The sequence below is a fragment of the Triticum urartu genome, chromosome 6 (assembly GCF_003073215.2).
Source record: "Triticum urartu cultivar G1812 chromosome 6, Tu2.1, whole genome shotgun sequence".
NCBI classification, from domain to species: Eukaryota; Viridiplantae; Streptophyta; class Magnoliopsida; order Poales; family Poaceae; genus Triticum; species Triticum urartu.
In genome coordinates this window covers 551,012,986-551,039,822 of record NC_053027.1, presented here as the reverse complement: position 1 = coordinate 551,039,822, position 26,837 = coordinate 551,012,986, and the positions used below count along the sequence as shown (strand labels likewise).

The 26,837-nt window shown below is 45.5% G+C and overlaps 3 protein-coding genes across 4 annotated transcripts; 2 read left to right on the top strand and 1 right to left on the bottom strand.

The window, feature by feature from the left end:
* Positions 1-14,849: 14,849 nt before the first annotated feature.
* Positions 14,850-17,035, top strand: LOC125512888 (vacuolar protein sorting-associated protein 55 homolog). The gene is made up of 5 exons (XM_048677957.1): positions 14,850-15,119; positions 15,736-15,865; positions 15,953-15,992; positions 16,078-16,162; positions 16,485-17,035. Exons 2-5 carry the CDS (start codon positions 15,770-15,772, stop codon positions 16,675-16,677), a joined length of 414 nt encoding a protein of 137 aa, XP_048533914.1. The 5' UTR covers positions 14,850-15,119; positions 15,736-15,769; the 3' UTR covers positions 16,678-17,035.
* A 459-nt stretch (positions 17,036-17,494) lies between these two features.
* LOC125515230 (putative clathrin assembly protein At5g35200) lies at positions 17,495-21,820 on the bottom strand. 2 transcript variants are annotated; one of them, XM_048680670.1, is made up of 17 exons: positions 21,535-21,820; positions 21,265-21,442; positions 20,879-21,040; positions 20,709-20,778; positions 20,504-20,601; positions 20,214-20,355; positions 20,017-20,117; positions 19,821-19,904; positions 19,666-19,716; positions 19,515-19,580; positions 19,363-19,428; positions 19,160-19,240; positions 19,000-19,068; positions 18,693-18,845; positions 18,534-18,609; positions 18,309-18,418; positions 17,495-18,227 (listed from the first exon to the last, which is right to left on the bottom strand). In XM_048680670.1, the coding sequence occupies exons 3-17, from the start codon at positions 20,969-20,971 to the stop codon at positions 17,706-17,708; spliced, it is 1,782 nt and encodes a 593-aa protein (XP_048536627.1). In that variant the 5' UTR covers positions 20,972-21,040; positions 21,265-21,442; positions 21,535-21,820; the 3' UTR covers positions 17,495-17,705. The 2 variants fall into 2 exon arrangements, with proteins under 2 accessions (XP_048536627.1, XP_048536626.1); XM_048680669.1 differs by lacking the exon at positions 21,265-21,442 and having other exon boundaries at positions 21,535-21,819.
* Positions 21,821-22,978: 1,158 nt separating this feature from the next.
* LOC125516994 (protein MAIN-LIKE 2-like) lies at positions 22,979-23,917 on the top strand. Its single transcript, XM_048682234.1, has 3 exons — positions 22,979-23,047; positions 23,128-23,757; positions 23,846-23,917. Exons 1-3 carry the CDS (start codon positions 22,979-22,981, stop codon positions 23,915-23,917), a joined length of 771 nt encoding a protein of 256 aa, XP_048538191.1.
* Positions 23,918-26,837: the final 2,920 nt, after the last annotated feature.

The window sequence follows — 26,837 nt, the reverse complement described above, 5'->3', positions numbered from 1 at the left end:
TGTTGCGATTGGCAGTGGCTGGATGGGCGGGCAGCAACCCTCCTGAACGAGCAACAACACCTCTGGGCGAGTGGCGATGCGGGGTCGTGGGGTTCCTAGACGAGCAGCGGAGTCACTGCCCTCCTGGACGAGTGGCGGCGGTGGCGACACTCTTCGACGGCTAGACGAACGGCGGCAACTGGGAAGGGGTTTGGTTCGTCAGCAGGCTTCTCTCGAGTCAGTTTAGTTCGTGGGCTGCCTGTCTTGGCCCAGCACGGAGCAAGCTAGTGGGCTGTGACCCAGGCCTAATGTTATACCCTCAAAGATAGTAAAAAACTTCTTCTCTCCTGATGGAATGGGATACAAGATCGGGAGCTCCTATCCAGCACTGCAGGCGCCCGTTAACGATCCGGCGCCTGCAGCGCTGCTACATGGGCCGGCCCACTAGCGTGCTGCCATAGTTTTATTTTTTGATTTTCTATGTTACGAAAATAAAAATATGAAATCAAAAAAGGTTTAAAGAAAAAAGGTTCATCCATTTTAAAAACAAGGTTCATATTTTTAAAAAAGGTTCATAAATTTTGAAAAAAGTTCATCAATTTAAAAAAATTCATTCAAATTTAAAAAGTTCATCCAATTTAGAAAAAGTTCATTATTTTTTTAAAAAAAAGTTCATGAAATTTGAAAAAAGTTCATAGAAATTTGAAAAAGGTTCATTTATTTTTAGAGAAAGTTTATTGAACTGAAAAAAAAGTTCATAAATCTAAAAAAAGTTCAGCCATTTTCAAAAAGATGTTCATCAAATTTAAAAACGTTCATCAGTCTGAAAAAGGTGTTGAAATTTAAAAAGATTCATCGATATTTAAAAAAGTTCATAGAATTTTCAAAAAAAGAAATCGTCAACTGGCGCCTAGATGGGCCGGACCATTTACGGATGCCACAGGCGCCAGTTAACAAAAATGCACGTTAACTGGCGCCTGTGGCACCAAATAGGAAATGCCTACAAGATCAGCTACATGGTAGATGTTCAGAGAGAGAGACACCCTGATGATGCTTCAGCGGCAACTCGATCCACAATAACATAGGCTGAATACTTCATCAGCTACTTAGTCCATGTCAGCGTACTTACAGAAGCGCGCAGGCCACAATCAAGGTCTGCACCTTGACAGAGGATGATCCCTCCCACACGAGGCGGCGAGGGTTCAGGGAATCTCATTCTCACCTGACGGTGGAATACATTATGCATTCCCTGGATATGAAGTGAAAAGGCTGGTGGGGCACAGGGTTCCTGAAACACAAGATAACAAGACCTGTCTAAGTAAAAAACACGAGACTTAAGTATTTATTTAAATCAGGATCATTACTCATTAGTGTGTACAAACTGTCTGTTATTCGCACGTAAAATCAACATCTAAGTACTATTTTTACATCTAAACTGGCGGTGCTTGGATTTAACCTTTCTCATCAAGGAAAAGGTAGAAATTATTGACCATGTATTCTTGTGTTACGGAATGCAAATAGATGGTAGGTTGGCTGCTTGTAAAGTATTCAACTTACGGTTGTGGCCCGTATATCTTGATATGTCGGACATGAGTGTCCCTCCCGTTCAGGTGATTGGCCAACACTGCGATTTGGAGCATAAATGTATGAATGAATGTTTCTCTGCACAAACACGCCAAGAAAGAGAATTATAAAGTATGCAACTGCCTACAAAGGCCATACGCTTAAGGGTATGCAATTCAAGGGTGGCAAGGTCTAGTAATAGACTGTTGGGTGCATGGTGCAAGCCATACATTGGTGTTACGGATGCTCTTATCGCCGAGGCAATGGCGTTGCGTGATGGTGTGCTTTTTGCCAAACTTCGAGGTTACACGCATGCGATAATGAAGGTGAACTGCCTGGAGATGGTTTATCTCTAGAACACTCGTCACAGTTCTCATTCTATTGTGGCCCCTATCTTAGTTGAAATTGGAGAGCTTATTAGTGATTTTTCTCTTTTTGTAATTCAACATATAATCCGGCCAGCAAACGTTCCAGCGCATCTATGTGCCAACCGTGCTTGCACATTGAATGTGATTGATAGCTGGCTCGAGGACAGTACTCCCGGCTTCCTCTTGACCAGCCTATTGGCTGACCGTCAGGAGAACGCCTTCGTTTGAATAAAGCTCTCTCTATCTCGCAAAAAAAAAGCTCTCTCTATCTTGCAAAAAAAGCTCTCTATATTGCCCGCAGTTCAATACCCATTACTTTTACCAAAAAACTAGGTATACTAGATGATATCCCGCGCGTTGCTGCGGGAATCGCTAAAAAAACTGATGTTTAAAAACAGAAGAGTTTTTATGAAAACGTAGTATAAGTTGATGACAAAGAATTTTGTTTGGAAGAAATTTTCTTTGGAGTAAGCATCTAGAGAAAACATGATGAAAGACCAAGAATATGTGTATATAATTTTTTTTATATTAATATCTTTCCTGGACTAAATATCATCGAGGTGATGAGACAAAAACTCTGTTAAATAGAGACATCTCAATGCTTGGCTAAACATAAAACAACGATAACACAGCTATAGTTGTGCATTTATGGAAAACATAGCTTCCAAAGAAAAAATAAAACATAAATTCTCTCAAAGTCTGATTTTTTTAGAAAAAGAAGATCGTTTATAAATCATGAAGCTCACTATTGATTAAATCATGCTTCTCGCCCGATCAACCCTGTGCAGCGTACTGATGCCATTCACAACAGTATGCCCATGTAGATCTGATTCTTTTTGGTTGTCTTATATGATGCAGCACCATGCATGATTTGCAATAGATGAACCTGAGTTCCATCCTAGGAAAGCCTGATTAGCGCTGGATTTGTAAAAGAAGAAACCAAAAAACTGATGAGCTACTTTTGTGTTTGCAATGGAATCAACTTATGATTAAAAGATCACCACGGAACACTGAACATGCTTGAGGAGATAAATGCATCTAGCGCAATCCAGGTCCACGTCGAGATTGATCATTGTGATGGCAGCCCACGGCTCCACTTTGATGGTCGTCGTCTCGGTATGGCGTTCCTCTTTGATTGATCTGGTGCCTCTTGATCTGCTTGTTCAACCTTGTAGTAGCATCTAGAGACGGGTAAAAAGAACCAACCAAAAATTTAATTGTTCACAAATCGTTCAAGAAATCAAAATTACGCCTCATCGTCTCTATGGTCCGATCATAAATTCATTCATCAGATCACCAAACCAACCAGACTACAATTAATCTAAATAATGATTTCTTGACTTGGATTGTAAGAAAAATAGGCAATGAACTTGATTGATTTTCTTGGCATACCTTCGCTGGTCTAGTCGGACAGTTCAGTCTACAATCGATGTTGCCGGCGCCGCCGCCGCTGCTTCTTTTCACGCCAGCAAGAGCATGCCCGGTAATTAGTAGGTAGAAGATTCGATCGTGGTATGGAGATGAGAGCAGGGGGCATGAGGAAGCCGAGCTGAGCTTTAATTCAGTAGATGGGCATATGAACAATGAATGACGTGATAATGGATGGAATATGGAGGGGCCTCATTTTGTCTCCCCGTACGGTGGGTGGCTGCCACATTTAGCTTGATATAAAGTGGATGGAATATGAAGAGGTTTGCATGCACACAGCCCGATTTGGTAGAATATAAAAAGAGACTAGACCATGAAGGCGTGCATTGCTGCGCCCGTCCATATTTGATGTAATAAAAGAGATTGTTCTGAAAAGATATGTTGGTTTTGAAAAAAATCCATGGTATGTTATAAAAATGATAAGTGTGATGGTAGTTGATTTTAGTTCGTATACCATGGTTTTTAATGGTGTCAAAATTCCCTTCAATTTGGTTCCTAAATAGCCTTTTTCTGAAATATTTGTGTCTGCGAATAAATATTTTGGTAAATTTGTTTTTTTTTGTACACGGGTGAGTATTATTTGTAGATTGAAAGAACCGATAGATATATTTTATGGGCTTTGATAATGGACCTTAATTGTGTAAAAAAGTCATTTGGATGGGTTTACAACGAATGATGATGCTTTATACTATAAATAAGTGCCAACTCGGTGGTTGGTGTGATTTGTCAGTCTTTAGTACTCCCTCCGTTCCGAATTACTTGTCTTGGATTTGTCTAGATACGGATGTATCTAGACTCATTTTAGGACTGATACCTCCGTATCTAGACAAATCTAAGACAAGTAATTCGGGACGGAGGGAGTACATAGATATAAAATCCTATTATGTATTTTTATTAAAGATGAATGCAAAAGGTTGTCCTAACCGTAACTAATAATTTTGGATGAAATTCTTAAGAAGATTGATGGAAGAAGAGCAGAGTATAGTTGCCGGTTGCATGAAGGTCATTATCAGTGCATCGTACATACTGTTATTAGCACAAAAGAAGAAAACATGTCTGGTAGACTTGTGCAGGCCGTTGGGCAGATGGCAAACACTAAAGTGGATGCTAAGGAAGACAACCACAGGTTTTCTTATTCAGGCAAACATTAATCTTTTGATCCGCGAAGGCACGAAGATGCTTGTTCTCTTCCTTTTTTTTAATCTTATGTCTTCAAATGGCATTCTGTTCCGGGGCACCCATGTTCAGTTTTTTCTGGGTAGCAGACTTCTTCCCATCTGTTGATGTCCTGCAGTTGGCACGTGAAGTGTGAGTTCAAGTCATTCTGCAGATATTACAGCAATCAGTAATGTGATGAATTGGCAGCTGGGGAACAAACCTCTTGGTAGAATTTCTCTTTCCCTTGGTTCCACTATCTTTAGTAGTTTCTGGGGATTGTCTAATCAGGGGCATTTGTGCCTCAGGAGTCTAACAGTTAAGAGGAGAATATTGTAAGGTACAACATGGAAAGCCGAGGACGATACTATATAGGATAAAATTTAGATACCATGGTTAGAGGTGGAGATATGTCTGTTGTGGCAGCTCGGGAGTGGACTGAGATTTCATCAGTTTGAATGGGGTTGGAGTTTTCACCAGTTTCCGATTTATTCTATTTTGCATGTAGACATATGAGGCAAATACCAATGGTAAGATAACAGTGTGAGAAGAAAACTGAAGGAATACTGACCAGCTTGTTGTTAATTAGATCAAGAAATTATGATAGTGAATGACATGTATGATAATCTAAATAGTTGCAGTATAAAGGAATATTTACCTTGAGGGTTTGTACCGATGATTGGCTATATGCTTTTGTTTGAACCAGAAGACAGTTGGTTGAACTCAAAAGACATTTGTTTTTTGGTGGACTGCTGTCACGCTGTTGGCCTGGAAGGGTAGCTCCCCATAATGAAGGCTTTTCTCATTAACGCGAAACCTATGCTGGATATCATCAGTCATGTAAGAGTAGCATTGCAATGCAAAATGATTGTAATGAAAAGATACCTAAGCTGATGCCTAATCAAATGCAGTGTACCATTCTGTATCATCACCTAATAACCCCCGAGCTGCAAGCTTCTTTAGATGTACTGTATGTGATATTATTGAAGGTAAGCAAATCCGCAAAGCTACATGACAATCAAAAGCATCCTAAGATAGTAACGCTCACCAGCAGATGGATGGACATAATATACACGGCCTATTTTTTCACCAGTTTTGCACCTTTTTTCCAGAATTTGTCAGTCCGTTCCAATACCCATTCACTTGGGAAATTGCCATATGTCAATTGTCGAGCTTCTGGAAACTTTTGGTTTGCAATAAACCATTCACTAAGCATAGTTTTCTTAAACTTTTCAGCATTAGATACAATAGTTTCAAGATTTTCTTTTGATTTGTAAGTAATAGAAATCATGTCAAGTAAATGGATGTCTCATCTTTCAACTGTTGGCGTTTTACAGTGTAGGGGAAATTCATACAAGCGCCACAAGGAATCATGAGGGACCAAATGCCTGCAGTCTAAATATTCTTGTATGGCAGTATAGAAGATGATTATCAAGGTAAGGAAAATGCCGTAAAGCAGCACACGTGGAGGTAAATTAACATACTCTTTTTGGCCGTCCAATTGAATTGTGCATATTAAGTGGTTCGTTAATCCTTTCCCGCTTACATTGGGGAAGGACTCTACTTGATCCGCTAGCGCAATGTGGCTGGCGCACATCGCTTCCATGGTCTTGTAATCGAGAACGTTTCGGCATTTTTATTCTACTTAGGTTCAGCACGTGTCACAAAAAGATTATACAAAATCTGAAACCAAGAGAAGGAAAGTAAAGAGAGAAAATGGATGTGGCTGGTTGGAATGAAAATCAAACAAGTCGCATAGAATTAACAACTAACAAAGAAAAACGTAGTAGATGATGATAAGGCAACCGTATGTAAGAACAGAGTCAGCTTTGGAACCTGTCCAGAAGCCATACTTGCAATTGGGTGTAACCAACACAGCCACGAGCAATTCCAACACGGAAATCCCAATGAATGAGCACTGCGAACCTGCAAAGAAGGAGGGAAGTTCCAAATGAGAACCCGCAAAAAAATGTAGGAGAATTAGAAGGAGTAAGATGAATAGACAGCAAGAACAGACCTAGGCAACAGGCATGGTGAAGAGACGACACAGATGGCAGAAAAGAAGGGATCCTGCAAGGCATAATATAGAAGGAAGAACGGGAGATTGGGGTAACGCACGAACACCAAATTAATCACCATCATCACCCCTGAGGTTAACTACCATCATCACCATTATGTCAGGAGGCGGACAGTGGACCTTTAAGGCAGCAGTTCCAGCTTCAGTTACGGAAGGGTAAGGGGCGTGAGGTAGAGCTGCAAGGCATGGAGGACGATGTAGTACGAGGATAGCCGGCAGTGGAAGCCGATGGGGCGGGCGGATGCCGCAGCCGCCATAGACGGACGCTGCAAGACAGGAAGTTTAAAAATAGCAAGAGAGGGGCTAAGGAAGAAGTTTAGGACGGGTGGACCATACCGTCGGGGGGGCGGTCACGCACGCCCACGGGGGATCACCGGCGCATCGAGGAGTGAGGAACACCACCGCATCGAGAGGAGGAAGGAAGGGCAGCAGGGAGGAACAGAGGAGCTGTCGTTCCGGGTGGGATACAACTGAAACCTGGGCTACTTGGGCTGTTACCGTACGAGAGGGAATAACTGGGCCTTCAGGGCCCAATTACTGACAGCAACAGGAGGTCGCTCCGCGGAGCAGCGGCCCGCGAGACGGTACGCGACGCGCGCGGGCGACCAGGAACGCCCGACTTCGATCTGTATCGCACGTTTAGGGATCCGACGGCTGCGACGGTCAAATCGCCGTGGAGACTCGTAGCTAGCTGTGTTATATTGTTTTTTAATGACATGGCTTAAGGCGAACGAACATTATCTTTCTGATGTGTCGGTTTTGCTGAGGTGTGGATGGCTACATGTTAGCTGCTGATGTGGATACCTTGCATGTTGAGACAAATCAAATAGTGGGGGTGAACTTCTTAAGTATATAGGATATGGAAAAACGAAACTGTACACTAGGTCAAAGTATTTTAGCGCAAAACAGAGGCTTTCCCTCCACTCCACGAGTTGGCCCATTGGCCCAAATGGCTGTAGCGCACGCAGATGACACCATGATCAGTCCATCATCGCCCCCAAAAAAGTATCCATCTATCAGATCCAGGAGACGAACCGCCCCCCAGCACCTCCCTGCCCCTGTCCTGTTCCCACGCGAGAGGTGAGCCGTCAGGCGGCCACGGCCAGGGCTGTTGCCATCCCCTGCTCCACGATCCGATGTGTGCACGGCGGCGCAGACCGCCGCCGACGGGACTAATCCATCCCCGCTCACTTTGGTTCTGATCCCTGCAGTCGGCAGCGGGCAGCACACATTGATTCAGTTTGAAACCAACAACCCACAGATTCAGGTATAATATATATGCAAATTAGATGTATTAATCCATCACTTCTGAAACTGGGGCCTCTCCACTCATGACAGTTCTTATTTCTTAGTCGAACTGAATTCATCGATAGGGGCACGGTTTTCTTCTTGTACTGCTAAACACTTGTCTGTCTATTTAATTATAATGGCGAAATTAGAACATGTAGTCTTTTTTAATTATAATGGTGAAATTAGTTTGAACACATGTCTGTCTATTCACATGTGTACAAAACTAAGTTAGCTTCAACACTTGTCTGTCTATTTATTTATAGTGAAATTAGAACTCGTTTGTAGTCGGCTATGAATTATTTAGACATGAGAATTTGCAATTTTCCATCTAAATTTGCAATGTAAGAATGTTAATAAATTTTGAATTTGTTACAGTGAGCATTATTATCTATATATAAAGAATAGTACTCCACAATTTTTACGCCTATATGTTGAAAAATACCAAGTGATGATCAATTTTTATGAATATAACATATTATGCGATATCTTTCATACAGTTTAGAACTAGTATAATATGCTGCTATAATTGGTTATACCTGCCAAAAGGAAGGCTAGGCTTCCAATAAAAAGAATTCTAATTTTGAATACACTGTGTTCAATTCCTGGGACGAGCTGCTGCGGACCAGGGGATGTGGTGATACGTGATAATCTTGGTTTCTCTGCCTATTCCCCATCTGGTTGCTTCCTCTCACTGACGCTATGTACCTAATAGCTCGGCAGCCTTGGTGGAGGCGACATGGTCAGCACAAGGTCCATGAGTCTTCGTAACGAGGGAAACATGGAAAGGGCGCTGGCCAGTGGCAAGGACCGCATCAGCGCCCTCCCCGATGAGCTCCTCCAGCATGTGATGTCCTTCTTGCTCTCCCGCGACGCCGTGCGCACATGCTTGCTCGCTAGGCGCTGGAGCACGCTCTGGAAGTCCGTGCCTGCCCTACGCATCGAGGATGACCTTGCGACTGACTCCTACAAGTTCGTGGATGAGCTGCTGCGCCTCCGTAACCCGGCGCCATTGAACGTATGTGACATCTGTGATGCGTACGAGGATTCAGATACAGAGGATCCGTTAGCTTTTTGCGAGGAGGCATCTGATCGCATTGCGCCGTGGCTCCGGTATGCTTTGTTGCATCAAGTTCGGGTGCTACGAGTCACTGCTCCTGTCTTCCCAACCGACCTGGTTCTCGTCTCTTCACACCTGAAGAGGATAGAGCTTTGTCACATGCAGTTTGAAGAGACTCTGGATCTTTCGAGTTGCCAGGTGTTAGACGTGTTAGAGATGACAGATTGTAACATCTATGCGAGTATCTTTTGCCAGTCATTACGACACCTTAACATGAAAGGTGGATGTTTTGACAATGAAATCCGCCTTCATATTTCTGCCCCAAATCTCGTTAGCTTGAAACTAGCTCCAGAGTCAGGCTTGACTCCATTGCTTGATAGCATGCCATCACTGGTAACAGCATCTGTCGAATCTTCCGAAGAGGAGTTTCATCACTGTTTTACTCTACCATCATGTGATGAAGGATGCACTAGGGAAGAAACATTTTCTGTGGTTTTGGAAGGCTTGTCTGCTGCTACAAACTTAGAGTTAACAAGTGATGATATGGTATGCTCCCACTTCTGCTGATTCCTATTGTTGCTTGTCATCTGCTAGATCTCGTTTTATGTTTTGTATCCAGTTATCTGTCAGTACAGGCATATTGAACAAACACTATAGGAAAAAAATTATAAGCCGAGTGCCCAAAACACTAGGCTTATGCCGGTTTGCACTCAGTTTATATATAAGCCGAGTGTTTTTCCTGGCTTACAGGACACGGCTTACTAAGGACCGGCTTATCAAGGGTAAGCCGAGAGCCACGAGGAAAACACTTGGTTTAAACTCATTGTGTGCATTGCATGCATGTTTGAATCTTGATGTTTTTATGTATTTGTCTGGAATTATGCATACTTCTACTTGATACTTTAGTCATGTATTACAATTCAAACATGTAGGATTGAGATTAATCTATGAGCCATACTTTAGTCAAGTACAGGAAGGGGAGCCTTGGCGCAGTGGTAAAGCTGCTGCCTTGTGACCATGAGGTCACGGGTTCAAGTCCTGAAAACAGCCTCTTACAGAAATGTAGGGAAAGGCTGCGTACAATAGACCCAAAGTGGTCGGACCCTTCCCCAGACCCTGCGCAAGCGGGAGCTACATGCACTGGGGCTGCCCTTACTTTAGTCAAGTACAGCTTGGGATATATATAAATATCGGTATCTGGTTAACACTAGAAAGTTTTCAAAGCATGTACATTTGTATCTCAAAAAGCATCATGTACTTATGAAGGTAGTTCTTGAATTGTTTCTTGTTTAACCCTCTTCGTTTTGTCCAGTTATCTGTTTTCAGAATGGATTTGAAGTGGTCCCCCATGTTTAGCAAACTAAAAACGTTGTTGCTGAATAAATGGTGTGTGGCTGGTGATTTCACTGGATTGGTTTACTTTCTCCAGCACTCACCAATTCTAGAGACACTCACGCTACAACTTAATATTCCAACTCATAAGGTATATATCCTCAAAGTATTATAGGTGTTTCCTTTTATAAGTTGCCATGTACCTTCTGCCGACTTCATCAGTAAAATACTTTATTTGCTACAGAAACAACGTGTGAATGAAGCAGATGAAAGATATGCCCCAAAGAAGCAATCATTACTACCGAAGCATCTCAAAATAGTCAAAATCATATGTGGCATGATGAAGGACGATGCTAGAGTTTACCGTGTTTTGAAGTTGCTTTGTGCTCATGGAGTGCCTTCTGAGAAAATTGACATCCAATAGAACCCTCTTCTGCTATTCGACTGTAAGTAACCAGACAACTCTTCACGATTATATCTTCAATAGTTGGCATTGTACACATTGTACTCCATCAAAACCTACAACCTGTATCGAAGCAGCATTCCATACTAAACCTTCTTGCGCTGTTTCTACACCCTTTGGCCCACCATGACACCATGCATTTTAATCCCTGGCACCACGTACAAGTATGAAGTAGGAATCAAATGCTTGATTAGTCAGAGCAGGAGATGTGCTAAGTGCAGACAGCGCCGAAGGTAGGAAGACTTGTGTAGGGGTCCGTCGATTTCATCATTGTAATGTGATTGGGGCAGTTTAAGTGAGTTGCTATTTTGTTGTCGGAAGAGCGAGTAAATGGTCAAAGACGCCATCTGTCAATTAACAAGTTAAACCTTGTGTTGAGTTTCATGTCAAAAAAGTACTTCCAACATTCTAATAACTACTTAGATCAAGTTGCATTTTTTTTGCGATGAAAGTAGCATGCTGGTCCAACACCATCCAAAGTGAATCTCCTCCTGCAGTATCCCCTGCATTTCTTTCATGTTCTCAGCGTGTCTTGTATTTCTTATGCTGTTATGCAGGCTTCTATATCGAGCTGCGGGTGGGGACTTACAGCTGTGCTGGTCTGCTTCATCCTCCATTACCTACGCCCCCGAACCACATCATGAAGTTGCTGTGTTTTGTCTACCGGACCAGGATCTCGCCCTTGGTGCTCATGCCCGTGTCCCATATTCATATGAACTCGTACGTAAACTGCTGTATGTCCTGATTTGATGCAGCTGGAGCATGTCGTTGCAGTGTCATCGTAATTCTGCAAGTTCAGTTTTGCTCGTTTCCTGAAGTTTCCCCTCGCAAGGCCTGTATTTTGCCAAGATGCTTCATCTAGCTTTGTTCCAGATCACGCTAGGTTCTTTACAGATGTGTTATACTGTAACCCGTCTCGTGTTAACGGAAAATCGTTTTCCAGATGTATATGTCTGGCATATGTTGCACCTTTCAGCAACAGGTCTCACTCGATCTGTTACTACGCTGATTTTTTTTAAAAAGTTTGGCTGTTGTTATTATATTGACCTCTAAGTAAGCGACCCTTATCTCTAATAACCCTAAGACTAACGGGCTATACTGTCAGCCTAGGCCCATTACGTACTATAACACTACGCCCCACCTGGACATGCAGCTTGTTCTCGAGCTGCAGCCTAACCAACATATAACCATGACTCGACGCAACACAAACCTAACACCTAAAAACAAGCCTTTTACATCTCGGCTTGTTTTATTCCTCTCAACCTGAAATGGACTGGAACGCTTTATTTTGGACCCTTTAACAACAAGTGGACACCATCCGCAAGTCGGATGTGCACATGTACAGCCACCAGGATCCTATGGACACCACCTGGACAAAAGGAGCGCATGTGTATGGCCACCTGAAAGTGGTCGCAAGAGCGACCAGCAGAGGCGCCCTCGCGGCGGCCGGTGGTGGAATGCAGTGGTGCTACGCGGTGTGCTCCTGTGACACCCTGCCTTCTCCCTGCCGGACGGCTGTTGGTCTGCACCACACAGGGAAGAGTGAAGGGCTTGCGATGGAGAATGATGAGGAGGGGTGCGCCCCCCCCCTCCCCAACCGCCGATGTCGCAGACTTTGAGGTCGGTGCCCGCGGGAAAAACAGTATGCTCGCCGCCCGTGGGGGAAACCGCATGCCCAAGATCCCCGACGTGGCGGACAAGATCGAGGTCCTTTGCGCAGCGAAGGGCAATTTGGAGGAGCGGCAGCTGCAGACCACACATCTCCCGCACATGCCGATGCGCTAGGAGGCCACGCGCAGCAGCCTGCAGCCTCACCGCCGACACGTGACGGCTAGTGATCCAAGGCGGAAGCGGTGACGGCGACGGTGGGAACTTGATCTGCTGGATGGGGATGCCCTGGGGAAGCGGTGATGGCGATGGCGGGAACTTGATCTGGTGGATCGGAACTCTTGCCACCGCGGTCGATGCGGGGCTGGAGCTGACCAGCAGTGGCTGCTACAGCGGAGCGCCGAGCGTGGCGGAGGCCGCCAGGAGCGGCGGCTGCCACTGCAGCCAGGGTGGGGCGGTGGTGGCGGTGGATGGTAGCTGCAGCGGCCCGGTGAGCGCGGCGAAGGCCGCCTAGTGCGGCGGCTGCCACGGCAGCCATGGCGGCGCAGCCGGGTGTGGCCCGCAGGACCCGGCCAAGAACAAGCGGATCTCCTGGACCGCCTGGGTTAGGTCCCGCAGCGCCCCGGACACCTCCTTCGGGGTAAGGACGACAGGGGCGGGCATGACGGAGGATCCCGGCGCGGGCAGGAGCGGGGCAACGGTGGTGGTGGTCGCCGGAGGTGACGAGGTGACCGGCAACGGAAGAGACAGGTTGGGCAGCTGTGAAGACATGATCGAAGCGAAGCTAACAGATACCAAATTGTTATGGCGCTGCTAGAAGGAGGGCGCGAGAGGGCCGGTCGGGGGCCTTTTGCCCATGGCCGGGCAAGATGGAAGTGATTTCCTTCTTAATTCTTGCTTGATTAGATTGATACATCTCCTCTCTTTATATAGAGAGGTTTACTTAACTCCCAAGTAAGACTTACTTGATCCCTAAGCAAGCGACTCTTATCTCTAGTTAACCCTAAAACTAACGGGCTATACTGCCAGCCCATTAAACCCATTACGTACTCTAACAGAATCAAATGCTTGATCAGCCAAAGTCGGAGACGCGTGCTAAATGTAGGGGGCAACCAAGGTAGGAAGACTTCTGTGAGGGTCCGCCCATTTCATCATCGTAATTTGATTGGGCAGTTTCAGTGAGTTGCTATTTTGTTGTCTGAATCTCGAGTAAATGGTCCAAAGACGCCACCTGTCAATTAACAAGTTAAACCTTTTGTTCAGTTTCATGTAAAAAAAAGTACTTCCAACATTCTAATAACTAGATCAAGTGGCATTTTTATTTTGCGATGAAAGTAGCATGCTAACCCAGCACCATCCAAGTGAATCTCCTCCTATTGTATCCCCTGCATTTCTTCCATGTTCTCACCGTGTCCCGTGTTGCTTGTGCAGGCTTCTATATCGACTGGTCTACCTCATCATTCGTTATCCGCTCTCTATGTCCCCGGATCGCACCAGGAAGTTGCTGTGTTTTGTATACCAGACCAGGATCTCGCCCTTCGTGCTCATGCCCATGTCCCATGTTCATATGAACTCGTCTGTAAACTGCCGTGTGTCCTGCTTGGTTTTGCAGCTGGAGCATGTTGTTGTTGCAATGTCACCCTAGTCCTGCTCGTAGTGCGCTTTCGCTCATTTTCTGAGCTCGGTAGGTGCCGGGCCTGAACTCTGGTTCCCCCTCTCCAGGCCTGTCTGTATCTTGCTAAGATGCTTCAGGATTGCTATAAGTCCAGGTGTATCTGTTACACAAATTGACGCCGTCTTGTGCCATGGATTGGTTTCCAGAAGTACTCCCTCCATTCGGAATTACTTGTCTCGGAAATGAATGTATCTAGAATGTAGATACATCCATTTCCGTGATAAATAATTCCGAACGGAAGGAGTATATGTGTGTGGCGGCTTTCTTTGCATGTTTTTGTTTTTTCTGTAGAAGAAAAGAAAGACACCCTTATGGATTTTTTTTCCGAAGGATGAAAATCGTTTCACTCTGTGGTGCTGCTGCTGAGATTTGCGCTTTATATTCTGCTGGGTGGGATTTTTGTGAAAATAAAATAAACATAAATCAGACAGGGGTTCATGTAAAATAAAAAATTAAAAAAATAGTTTTTTATATGGTGGAAGATGCTTGAATGTGTGCCAAATTGGAGCGCATTTGAACATCTGAGTAGCTTTTAACAAAAAAGACAAATTTGGGGTCTGTGAATTTTGTGCACTGTTCGGACATTTTTTTTTCCTCAGAGCTACTTAGATGCCCGAATGCGTTGAAATTGGCACGAATTTCACGCACTTAAATAAACACCTTCAATGCAAAAAAGGTTTAGATTAAATTTTTACACTGTAGTATTTTTTATGAATTTACTGTTTACTGGATGCCTGGACTTAGAATTGGATATTCGATGTAAAATAGGGCTACATCAGCGGGTGTTTAATCTAGTTTCCGAAAGCTACCCGTCTCCACAAACAAATCGGCGCTACATCAGCGGGGGGTGGAGCCGGTGAAGGCCAGCGAGATCCGATCCTTCTCCAACTCGATTAGGAACCCTCGCGATTAGGGACAGCGGTTAATAAAATAAAATAACACCGGCTAGCTACCTAGCTAATCACCCTACGGTCCCGTCCACACCACCACCACCGGCCCTTCTCCAATCGCCACCGATTCCTCTGGCCGGACGGAGATCGATCCCTCCCCGGCCGCCCCCGACCCCGCCGCAGCCTCCTCGTCGAGCGGCGGCCGCCGTCTCCGCCGCACGCGCCTCGCGCTAGGTACGCACCCGTCGATCCCCTCCGCCTTCTGTCCGCCTCTGTCGAATCGGTGCGGCCGAGAGTAACTCGAGAGGGATGAAGTACTCTGGTCGTGTCTCCCCGATCTGAATCGCCTCTGGGTTTGATCGGGTTAGCCGGGGAGAGGGGATTGATTGATTGCTTTGGGCGGCGCACGAATTACGATCGAATTGGCGGATATGTTCTAAGGTGTTAGGTGTCCGGGTATCAGAATTGGGGAGAAATAATTCGGGCTGCGCGTGAATTATGATTCGAGTCTCTTTCTTTCGCAAGCGATTCTGCCACTCAAGTGGATGCTGATGCCATCTGGATGGTTTCCTGTTGCTGCACACGGCTATTATTTTCTTCAGTAGACAGCAATCAGGTGTTAATCTGAAAACATTGGTGGGACTGTGCGGCTGTGTGTTTAGGCTGGTTGAGAGCATCCTATTCCTTATCCTTAGTCAAAGATAGGTTGGTTTGGTCATATGATTATGATTGTGATTCGGTCATATGGACCTTTCGACCATTAGTTAGTGCTCATAGTGTTATTTTCTTTTCTATTTTGCATATAGGATGTCCGTAATGTGTTTGACTGTCTTCCTTTTCACAATTCCAGAAACTTGCATAACTGAAGAGCCTCAAAGGGAACGATGGCGCTATCACGCAGTATGAGAACATGCTTGCATAGCGGAAGACTTGCCGCCCTGGCAATACTTGTCTCTGGTGGGATCGTATTGCAGATTTTGGTAAGCATCAGCACCTAACATCACAGCATCAGCTTTTTTATCCTTTTTTCCACGTTGCCTAAATCTCCTTAACTCCGTCTTCTTCAGGCATGTGCTCTTTATAACAACTGGTGGCCCATGTTGACAGGTTAGAGACTTTTGTTCGCATTACCAAACCTTTATCTGGTAATTGCTTTCAGGAGTTTGTAAGTAATCCATGGCATTTTGTGCAGTTCTGATGTACCTCATACTACCCATGCCGCTCATATTTTTCCTGGGCTCCGATTCTCCATCGATCATGTCAAATGAGAATGATGGGTAAGCGATTATCTAGTACTACCTGGTAGCCAGTACTGGTTCTGCGTTATGAATCACGTTTGTCAAATCTGATGATTGAGAACAGTTTTTACTTCAAAAGATATGCCTTACCTTAGTGGCACAGATGGTACTCATAACCTTTTCTGACAGTGGTTCTTACACCATATCTAGATTTCAAACGATGGCAACTCTATTGTGGGACATCTGTGATGGACAAACATTCATACCTTATTGCTTCCCTTGAAATCTTTTCTTATATATACATGGTTAAAGATAGTTATTGTAGCTTTTTTTTCTTACGCAATTTCACCACTGCATGCAGGTGGGTGAACTTCACCAAGTTCCTGACGGGCGCGTCCATCGTGGGCAGCATCGCCATCCCGTCGATCCTGAAGCACGCCGGCGTCATCGGGTGGGGCGCGCTGACAATGGAGCTGTCCTCCTTCGCCGTCTTCGGGCTGGCCATCGTGTGGTTCCTCCAGATGAACTCCGAGGACGAGTACAGCGCCTTCTGATCTCCAGCGCTTCATCCTCTCCCGCGCCTTCTGATCTCCAGCGCTTCATCCAGTCCCGAACCTGTGGTCTGTGTGTTTCTAGTGGTGCCTCGCTAGAAATAGGGATCATCAACTTGTGAATATCTACAGTACGATTTGGAGCATTGGTGTGCTTGACCTTGTTTATATCAGTGAAGTGAGCCTGTTCAGTTGCATGTACAGTTATCCTCTGCCTGCTAGCACATGATTTTTTGTTGGTAGGAACTTGAACTTAAATCAGTCAGCTGTTTGCCAAGGCATCACTGCATACTCTGTCTAGCTTCTGTCGCTTTCCGTCAGTATGATATCTGAACAAAATGCATCTTGCTTTTTACTGACATCTGAACAAAATGCATCTTGCTTTGTCTGACTGATCAATTCTGTTGATGCATAGTTTCTGTTCAGTTCTATTTTTTTCCCTATCTCAAAAAGAGAAACTAAATACTCCGCCCGTTTCATAATGCAGCGCATATAGATTTTTTGAAAAGTCAAACTTTACAAACTTTGACAAGTTTATAGATAAAACTTTTTATATCTATAATACCAAATATATAAAATATGGAACTACGTCTTATGATGAATCTGATGATATATGTTATGCATTCTAGATGTAAATATTTTCCTCCACAAACTTGGTCAAAGTTTGTGAGGTTTGACTTTTCTAAAAATCTATATGCACTACATTATGAAACAGAGGGAGTATCTTGTTAAATAATGTCTGTTTTTTCTCATGTCTCAAAAGAGAGAGAAAAGTTGCTCTGTTGATACCTTTTTTTCACAATGTTCATCTCTCTTCTCCTGTTTCAAACATTGTTACCATGTTCCCAGAATTTAATTTCCCTGGACAATAATACTTCACGGCTGCACAGCACAAGCAACCGTCCTGACCACAAATAGCCGGGGAAAAATACTTCCCCTGCTATTACTCATCTCAACTATACACCAGGTTCCTACTAACTCGTAAAAAATTCGCAACGGCGAAACAAAAAGAAAAACCACCACAAGCATCTCTACATCATGCCGGTCCCGGTGTAGGCGTTGCCGGTGTGGAGCTGCATCGCCGGAGCATAAGGGTAACCACCACCGGGGGCGGCTGCCGGCACATATGATCTGTCGAACGGGTTGGAGGATCCCTGACGATGGAAGGACGGGTTGGAGGACGCCTGGCGATGGAGCGACGGGTTGGAGGACGCCTGGCGATGGAGCGATGGGTTGGAGGACGCCTGGCGATGGAGCGACGGGTTGGAGGACGCCTGGCGATGGAGCGACGGCGCGCCCATCATCATCATCTGCTGGTACTGGTGCTGCTGCTGGAGCACGAAGGCCTGCTGCTGCTGGAGCATGAACGCCTGCTGCTGCTGCGCCGAGGCGTACAACGGGTTGTGCATCGGCTGCTGCTGATACTGCTGCTGCATCATCGGAGCCGAAGCCGGGGCCGGCTGCTCCCAGGGATTGTAGCTCACATTCTGCTGGGCATGCTGGTGTGCGTCGTCGTAGAGGCTGTCGAGGGTGAGCAGATCCATTCCACCGGCCTGTAGGGCAACAAAATGTCAGTTTGATTTCAGAGACATGATCAGGTAAAGAAACCGTAGCCAAGTGTTTCAGGTATTCACCAAATTTCTTGAAGTAGCAACATTTTCACTTGCACTGGGTTCTGTGATGAGTGCTAGCTCCCAGCTGGTGGCGACATTTTCGGAACCAGCAGCAGCTTTACGCGCATTATCTGCAGCAAAAGGCGAGAATCGGCACACATACTTTAGTGCCTGATTTTCTTCTTGTTTCTAACATTTCACGCGGTTAATAAGTTACGATGGTTCATCTGGAAGATATGTATGTACCTGGTTCAACAATTGCTAAGGCCAAAGCATTCTTTTGATCTAGCTCAGACGTGTCAGGGATCGGCTCATCCATCCCCTGTAAAGCAGAGATGAATTTGTTAGGCTGATTCAGTTATAAATAAGATAATATGTGGTTGCTCTAGTGACATGGAAAATTACCAGCAAATCTATTTGCTCGACTCTAGGCATGACTTTTGTAACCGGCTCTGGTTCTGGTTCTTTCTCTGAAGTTGATACTTGAGGAGGAGGAGGTGGTGGAGTTGATGCTTCTTCCTCTTCTGGTTTTCTGTTGTACTCTATTGCCAGTACAGCCTGCAAACAAATAAAGATGTCGAATGAACAATCAAAAGCTTCGTTTTGCGATTTAACTGTTTCGTATGTGGTGTTTTAGTTGCTATTTTTACAATAATGATACTAACTGAACTGTGAGAAGCACCGTCCATTATTGGCTTGTAGAAATTCAAACCTGATTTTTTGAAGCAAGGGGAGCATCTCTCACATAATCTTCCATGGCTTGCAAGAATGACGCGGGAGGCTGCATGTGTTATCGATAGGCAATCAGCAAGTTTACAAACATAAGAACAACAATGGAAATATACAAATAATCCTGAGGATTGGAACCAAACCTGTTCGATTGTTAACAGCTTCTCATCCCGCCCAATATGTATGGTTTTACACGTCTCGTAAAATCCAGAAAGTTGCCCTGCCTGCACAACCCAAAAACGACGATAAGTACAGAGAAACACGGACATCATTTCAGATGTTGTGCAAAACCAGTTCAAACAAAGAAAGTAATTAGTTGACCAACAATAGGAGATAAACAACTGACCTGCTTAAGTGCTTTTTTGTATATGTCCAGGGCCCTAATAGCGTCGTCCCTATGCATATCAAAAAACTGCATTGTGCAGAAGATGTCAATGGTGTAAGAGAAACAAATAAACATACAAGATAATCTTTAAAAAATAAGCTAGTGGCCGGTACCTTGTCAACTAGATTGAGTATGCCATCATTGATGGCTGTCTGGATCCTAACACTCTCCGTAGCAACCTTCCATTTACAAGTAAAACAAAGTTAAGGACTGATGAAATCACTATTAGATAGCTCACTGTTCATAAATGTTCTGAATCCTCACCATTGAAAGAGCATGCTGGATTATGGTGTTATAAGATGATGACCCATGCGGCTGAAAATATGAATCAACGGTAAGCAATGCAGATTTAGATACCATAACACCTCAAAATATTGGATCCGATTCACTTTGCGCAGAATAACAAAGCAATGAATCACCTGACAACTGATTAGCCGAAAAAGAAGTTGCGACAATGCCGGCAGTTGTGCAAGCAAACCAGTCGTATCAACATCTCGTGTTCCCTGCAGATAATAGTTATCACAAATAAGATGCTAAAGTGATCCATTGACACACTATGGACCAAATTTTTTTTGTTTCCATAATAAATAAATAAACTTGCATTAGATTACGTACCAATGGATCCAGTTCGACGTCATAATTCAGCACACGGAAAGATTCGAGCCTCTCTTCCAAAAACAAAGCGTAATTGCGTATCCAAGCAGAGTGATCCCAAGCTGCAAATACAACATGTCAGGAGAAAGTTCTTCTTATTTTTGGCGAAACAGAAAGTCCTAATCCAAGACCAGGGTGAAGTTAGCAGCAATTAGTACCATCAGGGCTAGAGTCATCTTTGAAATAGGACATGTGTAGCATCTGGCCGCTAGATCTTCCATAACTGATGAGCTCATCACGGAAAGAAGGGTCGACCTCGCGAAGGGCACGGTGTATGACAATCAATGTCTTGAGTGCAACCTGATGAATGAATACATAAATAAAAAGTTCATCAATCATAAGCAGCATTCCACCTTAGTTACTGAACACCACCCAGATAGCAGCAAGTACAGCAGACATCATTTGCTTGGATGATGAATATCAGGAGAATTTATTATGGTGGACATACCGCCCAGTTGCGCGTCTTGGAGAGGCGTCTGGCGAGGGCGCGGATGCAGTAGGCCACGTCGGCCCGAGCCCGCCCGGAATTAAGATGCATGAAGATGTCTGGAGACAGGAAGCACATGATCAGAACGGTGGTGGAAATCAAAGCTGTTGTCCTTCAGTAAAAACATGTAGAACACTTGTTGAGAGAAACATGAGTTTGTTAGTACCTCTGATGTACTTCTCCTTTGCAGGGCGCTCCACATGGTTGGTGGCCTTGACGATCGCGATGTCCAGTTGCTGTTGCAAAGAGCGATTACAATACAGTTAAAACAAAAATCTCTAGAAGCAAATTTTGAGATGAATGTTACAGGGCGATTCCTTGTAGTAGTAGTAGTACCTTGTAGTCGCTGTTGACTTTGGCGATGCTGACGGTGGTGGAGTCCTTGAGGGCGCCCACATACTTCCTGATGCTGGTGCCGCCGCCGGCCATCGATCCTCGGCCTGGCAGACCCGGGGGCGCAGGGCAGGGCAGGGGATCCTCCTAGCTCACCTTACTGATCTGCAACAAAGCGGAGCAGAGCCAACGGACGGATGCAGAGTTTAGTAAATGGGTAAAACTGCCAAGCTGCATCGCTGTCCCATGCATGAAGTACGAAAGAGATAGATGTGAGAGGCGAGACATCCAATCTCTCATCTATCAAACATCAGAGCGCGAACTAACAGATCGGCGGTGGGAGAAAGCAAAATAACCGGCTCGGGGTGGGAGAACGCAAGCAGCTGTACCAAATACCAAATTAAACGAGAGCCGATGCTGGATTTTGCTTTTTCCCCCTTGCAAGAACTGAAGCTTTTTTTCCCCTTGCGGCCTTGTTCGGTTAGGCATGGATTGGAGGGGTTTGAAAGGGATTAAATCCCTTGCAAGTCAAAATCTCCCTCAAACCTCCCCAATCCCCTTCAATCCCTGTGGTGAGGGGATTAAACGAACATGGCCTGCAAGAACTGAAGCAGGGGAGCGCGCAAGCCGTGATGCGACGTACTGTATAAATTACTTACCGAGGATGGATAGAAATGGTCTCGACTGTCGACTCGCCGGCCGGGGCCTCGCCTGCGTTGCGTTGCGCGGAGGAGCTGGCGGCGGGCGAGACAGAGGGAGAGCTGGGTTCCTCTTGCTTGCTCGCTCGCTCGGGAGGGAAGAAGGCAAGGTGTGTGAGGTGTGAAGGGAGAGGGGAGGAGCCTATGGATGCAACTGGGACGAAGTATTCTCTTCTCTTGTGCCGCGTGGGCGTGGGGTGTGACATTGGCACACGTGTTCCGCGGCTTCCTCCGCTCCCTCTCCTCCATCTCGCTGACCACACCAACTAATCCCGCCGCCGCTGGCCCGGTTTAATTACTGCTCCCGCGTGGGCCTTTGACCTCCGCTTTGGTTTCTCGGTCCTTCCTTCCTTCCTCCCGTCGCGTTGCGTTGTTTATCTTTTCTGTCCCTTTCTACCGTGGCTGGCTGGCTGGCTGCTTCCTCTCGCTTTCTGTCTCACTCCTTTTCTTTTCTTTTTTCTTTTTGCGGATGCTTTCTGTCTTACTCTCCCTCTGGTCTCGTCCCTGTCAACGGTAAAAGCGCTTCTGTTCCCCTCCCATGCCATGGGTTTTGGCAGAAATCACATATTTGACCTGAGGTCCAAATCAAATCACAAACTGACCTCGTTCCGAAAAAATTTCACTCTGCTGACCCTTTTGTGTGGCGCCCGACAGCTGGGCGCCACACACTACTATGCAGCGCCTCTCTCTTGGGCGTCGCACCTCGTGCCAGCGTGGCAGCCCTGATCCAGTTGCGGCCCCACAGACAGCACTGCAGCGCCTCAGACTTAGGCGCCATACTTGTAATGTGCAGCGCCTAGCTCTTGGGCGCTGCACAGTGAGTTAAAGCGCATCGGCCCAGCCCGGCCAGGCAGTTCTTCCCCCTCTCCACTCTCTGGACAGAGAGCAGCGGCGGCGCCCCCATCGAATCCCCCCCACATCCCTCTCAGATCTGAAGATTTGATCCGTGGATTCGATCTCCAATCCATCCTACTAGGTAAACTCCTCCGTTCCCTTTCTTTTCCTCCGTAAATTTGTTGCCATTTTAGAGATTTGTCCAAGATTTGATGGAACCCTTGATTTGCTTGATTTAGGATGTGTAGTCATAGTGGTAGTACCGTAGTGTTGTTGCTTAGTTCACAATATATATATATATATATATATATATGAGATGCCTATTTATATAGATAACAATGAGATGTTGAGTTTTGTAGAGATATATGATATGTTTTTTAGATATATATTAGATGTTGATTTTATTTGAAATATTAGATGTTGAGTTTATTTGAACACATATGACATATTCATTGTGTGAGAAGGAGATGTTGAGCTTCTTGTAATTGAACACATATTAGATGTTTAGTGTATACCGATATTTGAGATGAAGATTGAACTCATATATGTTTATTGTTTGAACTTTGTAAGGATGGTTTGGCTTCTCGACGATGTCTACGACACAAAACACCGGGCCTACATGATGCGCGAGAAGGAGATGGTAATAACGAGTAATCTAAATATTTTGCCTTAAGTTGAAATTTACATGCCCTAAGATTTGTCATTACTTGTTTTTTGCAGAAGCTTGAACCTTTGAAGATTCGGTATCACGGAGTCTCTGGTCCTGCCATGCCTTACGATGAGCGGTACACACCATACATCAAGCAGGCAGGACTACTCCCGTGGATTCAGTTGGTCAGCCGGTCCACGCCGAATCTGAACGCTCCACTGGTGTCCGCTCTTGCTGATTGGTGGAGGCCGGAGACGCATAGTTTCCATCTTCGGACTGGGGAGATGACCGTGACGCTCGAGGATGTCTCGTTGATCACCGGTCTTGCTATCAACGGGATGCCTCTCTGTATGAGCACCGATTCTGATGGGTGGCGCGAGCAGATGATTGCTCTTATCGGTATGGCTCCTACCGAGGCTGAGGCTGATGTAGAGGAGGGAGAAGAGAAGAAGAAGAAGGAAAGGAAAGCATCCGGAGCTGCTTTCACGTGGATTCAAACTCACTTTGCGACGCGCCCTCCGGATGCCACTGATGACGTGATCCAGACACATGCTCGTGTCTACATGTGGTATGTTGTGTCGAGGACTTTGTTTCCTGACTCCACTGGCAAGAACGCTCCATGGATGTGGCTGAAGGCGTTGACCGTCTTCGATAGCAAATGGAGCTGGGGTTCAGCGACTCTTGCCTACTTGTACCGACAAGTAGTTGGTCTGTTTTGTGATCAACTCATTTCTTCATTAGCAATGCAAGCTTGCTGTCAAGTTAACATTGTTTTTCTTTCATATGCAGCTGGACAATGCGTGTTGCAGGATCACAGATAGTGCAGGCATTGGTGGTAATATGCTTCTACTTTCTGTATGAAGCTGGGAGCGTCTGCCTGTTGGACGCCCGAAGAGCGTCAGGTTTAATCCTTGGTATGAAGATGAAGATGACGAATTACGGCGCCCCACTTGGGCTTACAAGTGGGATGTGGTTTCCGAGATGACGAACGATGTCAATCTCATGTACCAGAAGTACGTTGTCGAGTTGGACACGATTACACCTGAGCAGGTAACGAGGTCATTACTTCAGTCATTTCTCATGTTTGCCTGAAAAAAATTCACCAATTTTGCATTATTGCCCTATTTCATAGGTGGAATGGCAGCCATATGGCGCCGATGACAGACTTGGGTACACCCCGGAGTTTACCATCAACCCGATGTGCTTGCGGGATAGGGATCTCTGGCGTATGCGGTGCCCACTGATATGCAACTGGGCTGTTGAGTTTCATTTGCCACATCGCGTGTCTCGTCAGTTTGGTCTGTTCCAGCCTCACCCGCCGGAATGGGTGGATACGGACAAAGCACTTCATAGGTAAGACAGCATGAACCGTATTGACTAAGCATCGTCACTCCTTGATTTTGCTAATGTTTGGTTTTGTACCATGCAGGTTGGACAGGAGAAGGCAGCGGAAGATAAAGGACTGGGACAAGCATCATGCTTCGTATGTTACCCGCTTCCAGCTTTGTGTGGAGGAAGCTCGTAGTGCACGCGCCAAGCTTCGTGAGCATAGTCCACTTGCTTTTGATAACTACATACGATGGCTTCTTGAAAATACTCGAGTTGAGATATTCCCGTCGGCATATAATGAGGATATTCTTGAAGAACCCGTAAACTTTGAGGATCTATCAAAGGGGAAGTACAACAGAGATGTCAGGGTAGGGCACGGAGTCCCTGCTGTTCCGGTGATTAACTATGTGGTAAAGTGTTTCTTCTTTACTTTCCCGTTGGCCGTATTACACATGTTTGAATGGCTAACGTGTTCATTCTTTCTCATCCGCAGCGCACCGAGATCAAGAAAGCAGCTGATGAGAGCCAGTCTATTCTGGAGGAAACACCAGTTGGAAAAGGCAATGATGATGGTCCACTACGAGCATTCCTCAAGGTACAAATCGCATTCACTATGAGAGGTAGTCTATGCTGTGGAGTTTCATATCTTCCACACTTGTTCATGTTACAGCGTCAGGCCAGGAAGTTAAGGTGGTTATCGAATCTTCTCGGTTGCCGTGATCCCGAAATTGATGAACCATCTGCCTCTAGGTCTGGTACACCATCAGACCCCTCATCTCACCATCAGAGGGACGATGTGAGTTCCTCATATGCTTATCAGGATGATGAGGGTGCGGTCATCCAAGAGGTATGACTAATCCTTTAGATGTGATTCTCACTTGATTACGACGTCGGTCTTCACCATATTGTTTGATTGTGTGATAGGGTGATGAGCTTGATGATGACATGACTTTGGCGGACGCTCAACTTCGGTCCCCATATGTGTTCAAGCCTAGGCAGCCCAGACGCCGGTACACGCCCAACGACTTTGACAACAGAGGCAACCCAAAGGTGGTCGTAGGGACCTCACGGATGGCTAGCTTGGATCATGAGGCGGAGGCGGAGGCAGAGGAGGAAGTGCAGGAAGAGGAGGCTCGTCCATCCAGGAAGAAGAAGATTGCCTGCAGGCGTGGCACCAGGAACACGCGCGGAAGGCATTAGTGTTTGTTACTATGGAAGTGCTCTCTTGTAGCCGTTTCGTTAGGTTGATGAACTTGTTGGGTTATGTTATATGTTGGTGAACTCTTACTATTGTGGTATTTGTGTTGTCCTAAAAGATGTGATGTTCAAATTATTAGTTATCTTTGTTCAGTATTTGTCCTAAATGATGTTGTCTTTGTTCAGTTGAATTGTTCAGTATTTGTATTTTCCAAAATGGAATCTGTTTCTGCAGTTTGGCAGTTAACAGCACTGCAGCGCCTGACAGTCAGGCGCTGCACTGTACTATGCAGCGCCCAAAGCCTAGGCGCTGCACCTCACAGTGCAGCGCCCGTCCCATAGGCGCTGCTTAACTGGCCATGGCTGCCCATAGGGCCACAGAAGGCTTTGAGCACTGACGATCCACGAAAATTACCAAGTTATAGTGCAGCGCCTTTGTTCTGGGCGTTGCACGGTTGTTTACTGCAAAAACAGAGTTGACAACACATTCATTTCACCGGAACATCATAATACTTACAATGACTGCATCATCACAACAATTTGAACAAACAAAAATTTTATGCCGACGAGTTCATAACTTAAGACAATTCGAACTATGACATGGTTCACGACACATTCATTACAAATGACAAATGGCAGCTTGCCCTAGAAAATAGTTCACCAACATCTTACATGCCCTCACAAGTTCACGACGAGTGCACCGAACCGAAGTCCCTACTGAGTAGAGCGAGGCCATTTCCCCTTCTTGTCACGGGCCGAGTCCTCCTCTTGCGCCTCGCGAGCCTTTGCAAGATTTCTTGCCCTCTCCTCCTCACGAGCAAGTTTCGCTTGGCGTGCCCTCTCCTCGTCTCGTTTCTTCCGCTCCATCCTCTCCTTCTGACGACGCTCTTCCTCCAAGCCTCTTCGAAACGATTCTTCGAACCACCGTTGCCGCCTAAGACAATCTTGGTATTGGTCATTTTTGACATCTTCTAGCACTTCAAGATCTATCCACGTGAAGTACTTGCATAGAGGAGGCGGTGACTGCATACAAAATTTTTGTTAGTGTTGACACACATTTGATAGTAACATTTTACTTCTTGAGCTTACCGGTGGTTGGTCATAGGCGTTAGTTGGAAGTGCATGATCATAAGCATAGTTCGGGCATACAAAATATCACCGCCCTTCCGTCCATGATTTATTTCGGTCGGTGGATACCTTCACCTTGCAAACCTTGCAAACATCTCCACACCAACATGGCGGGATGTTGGCATCT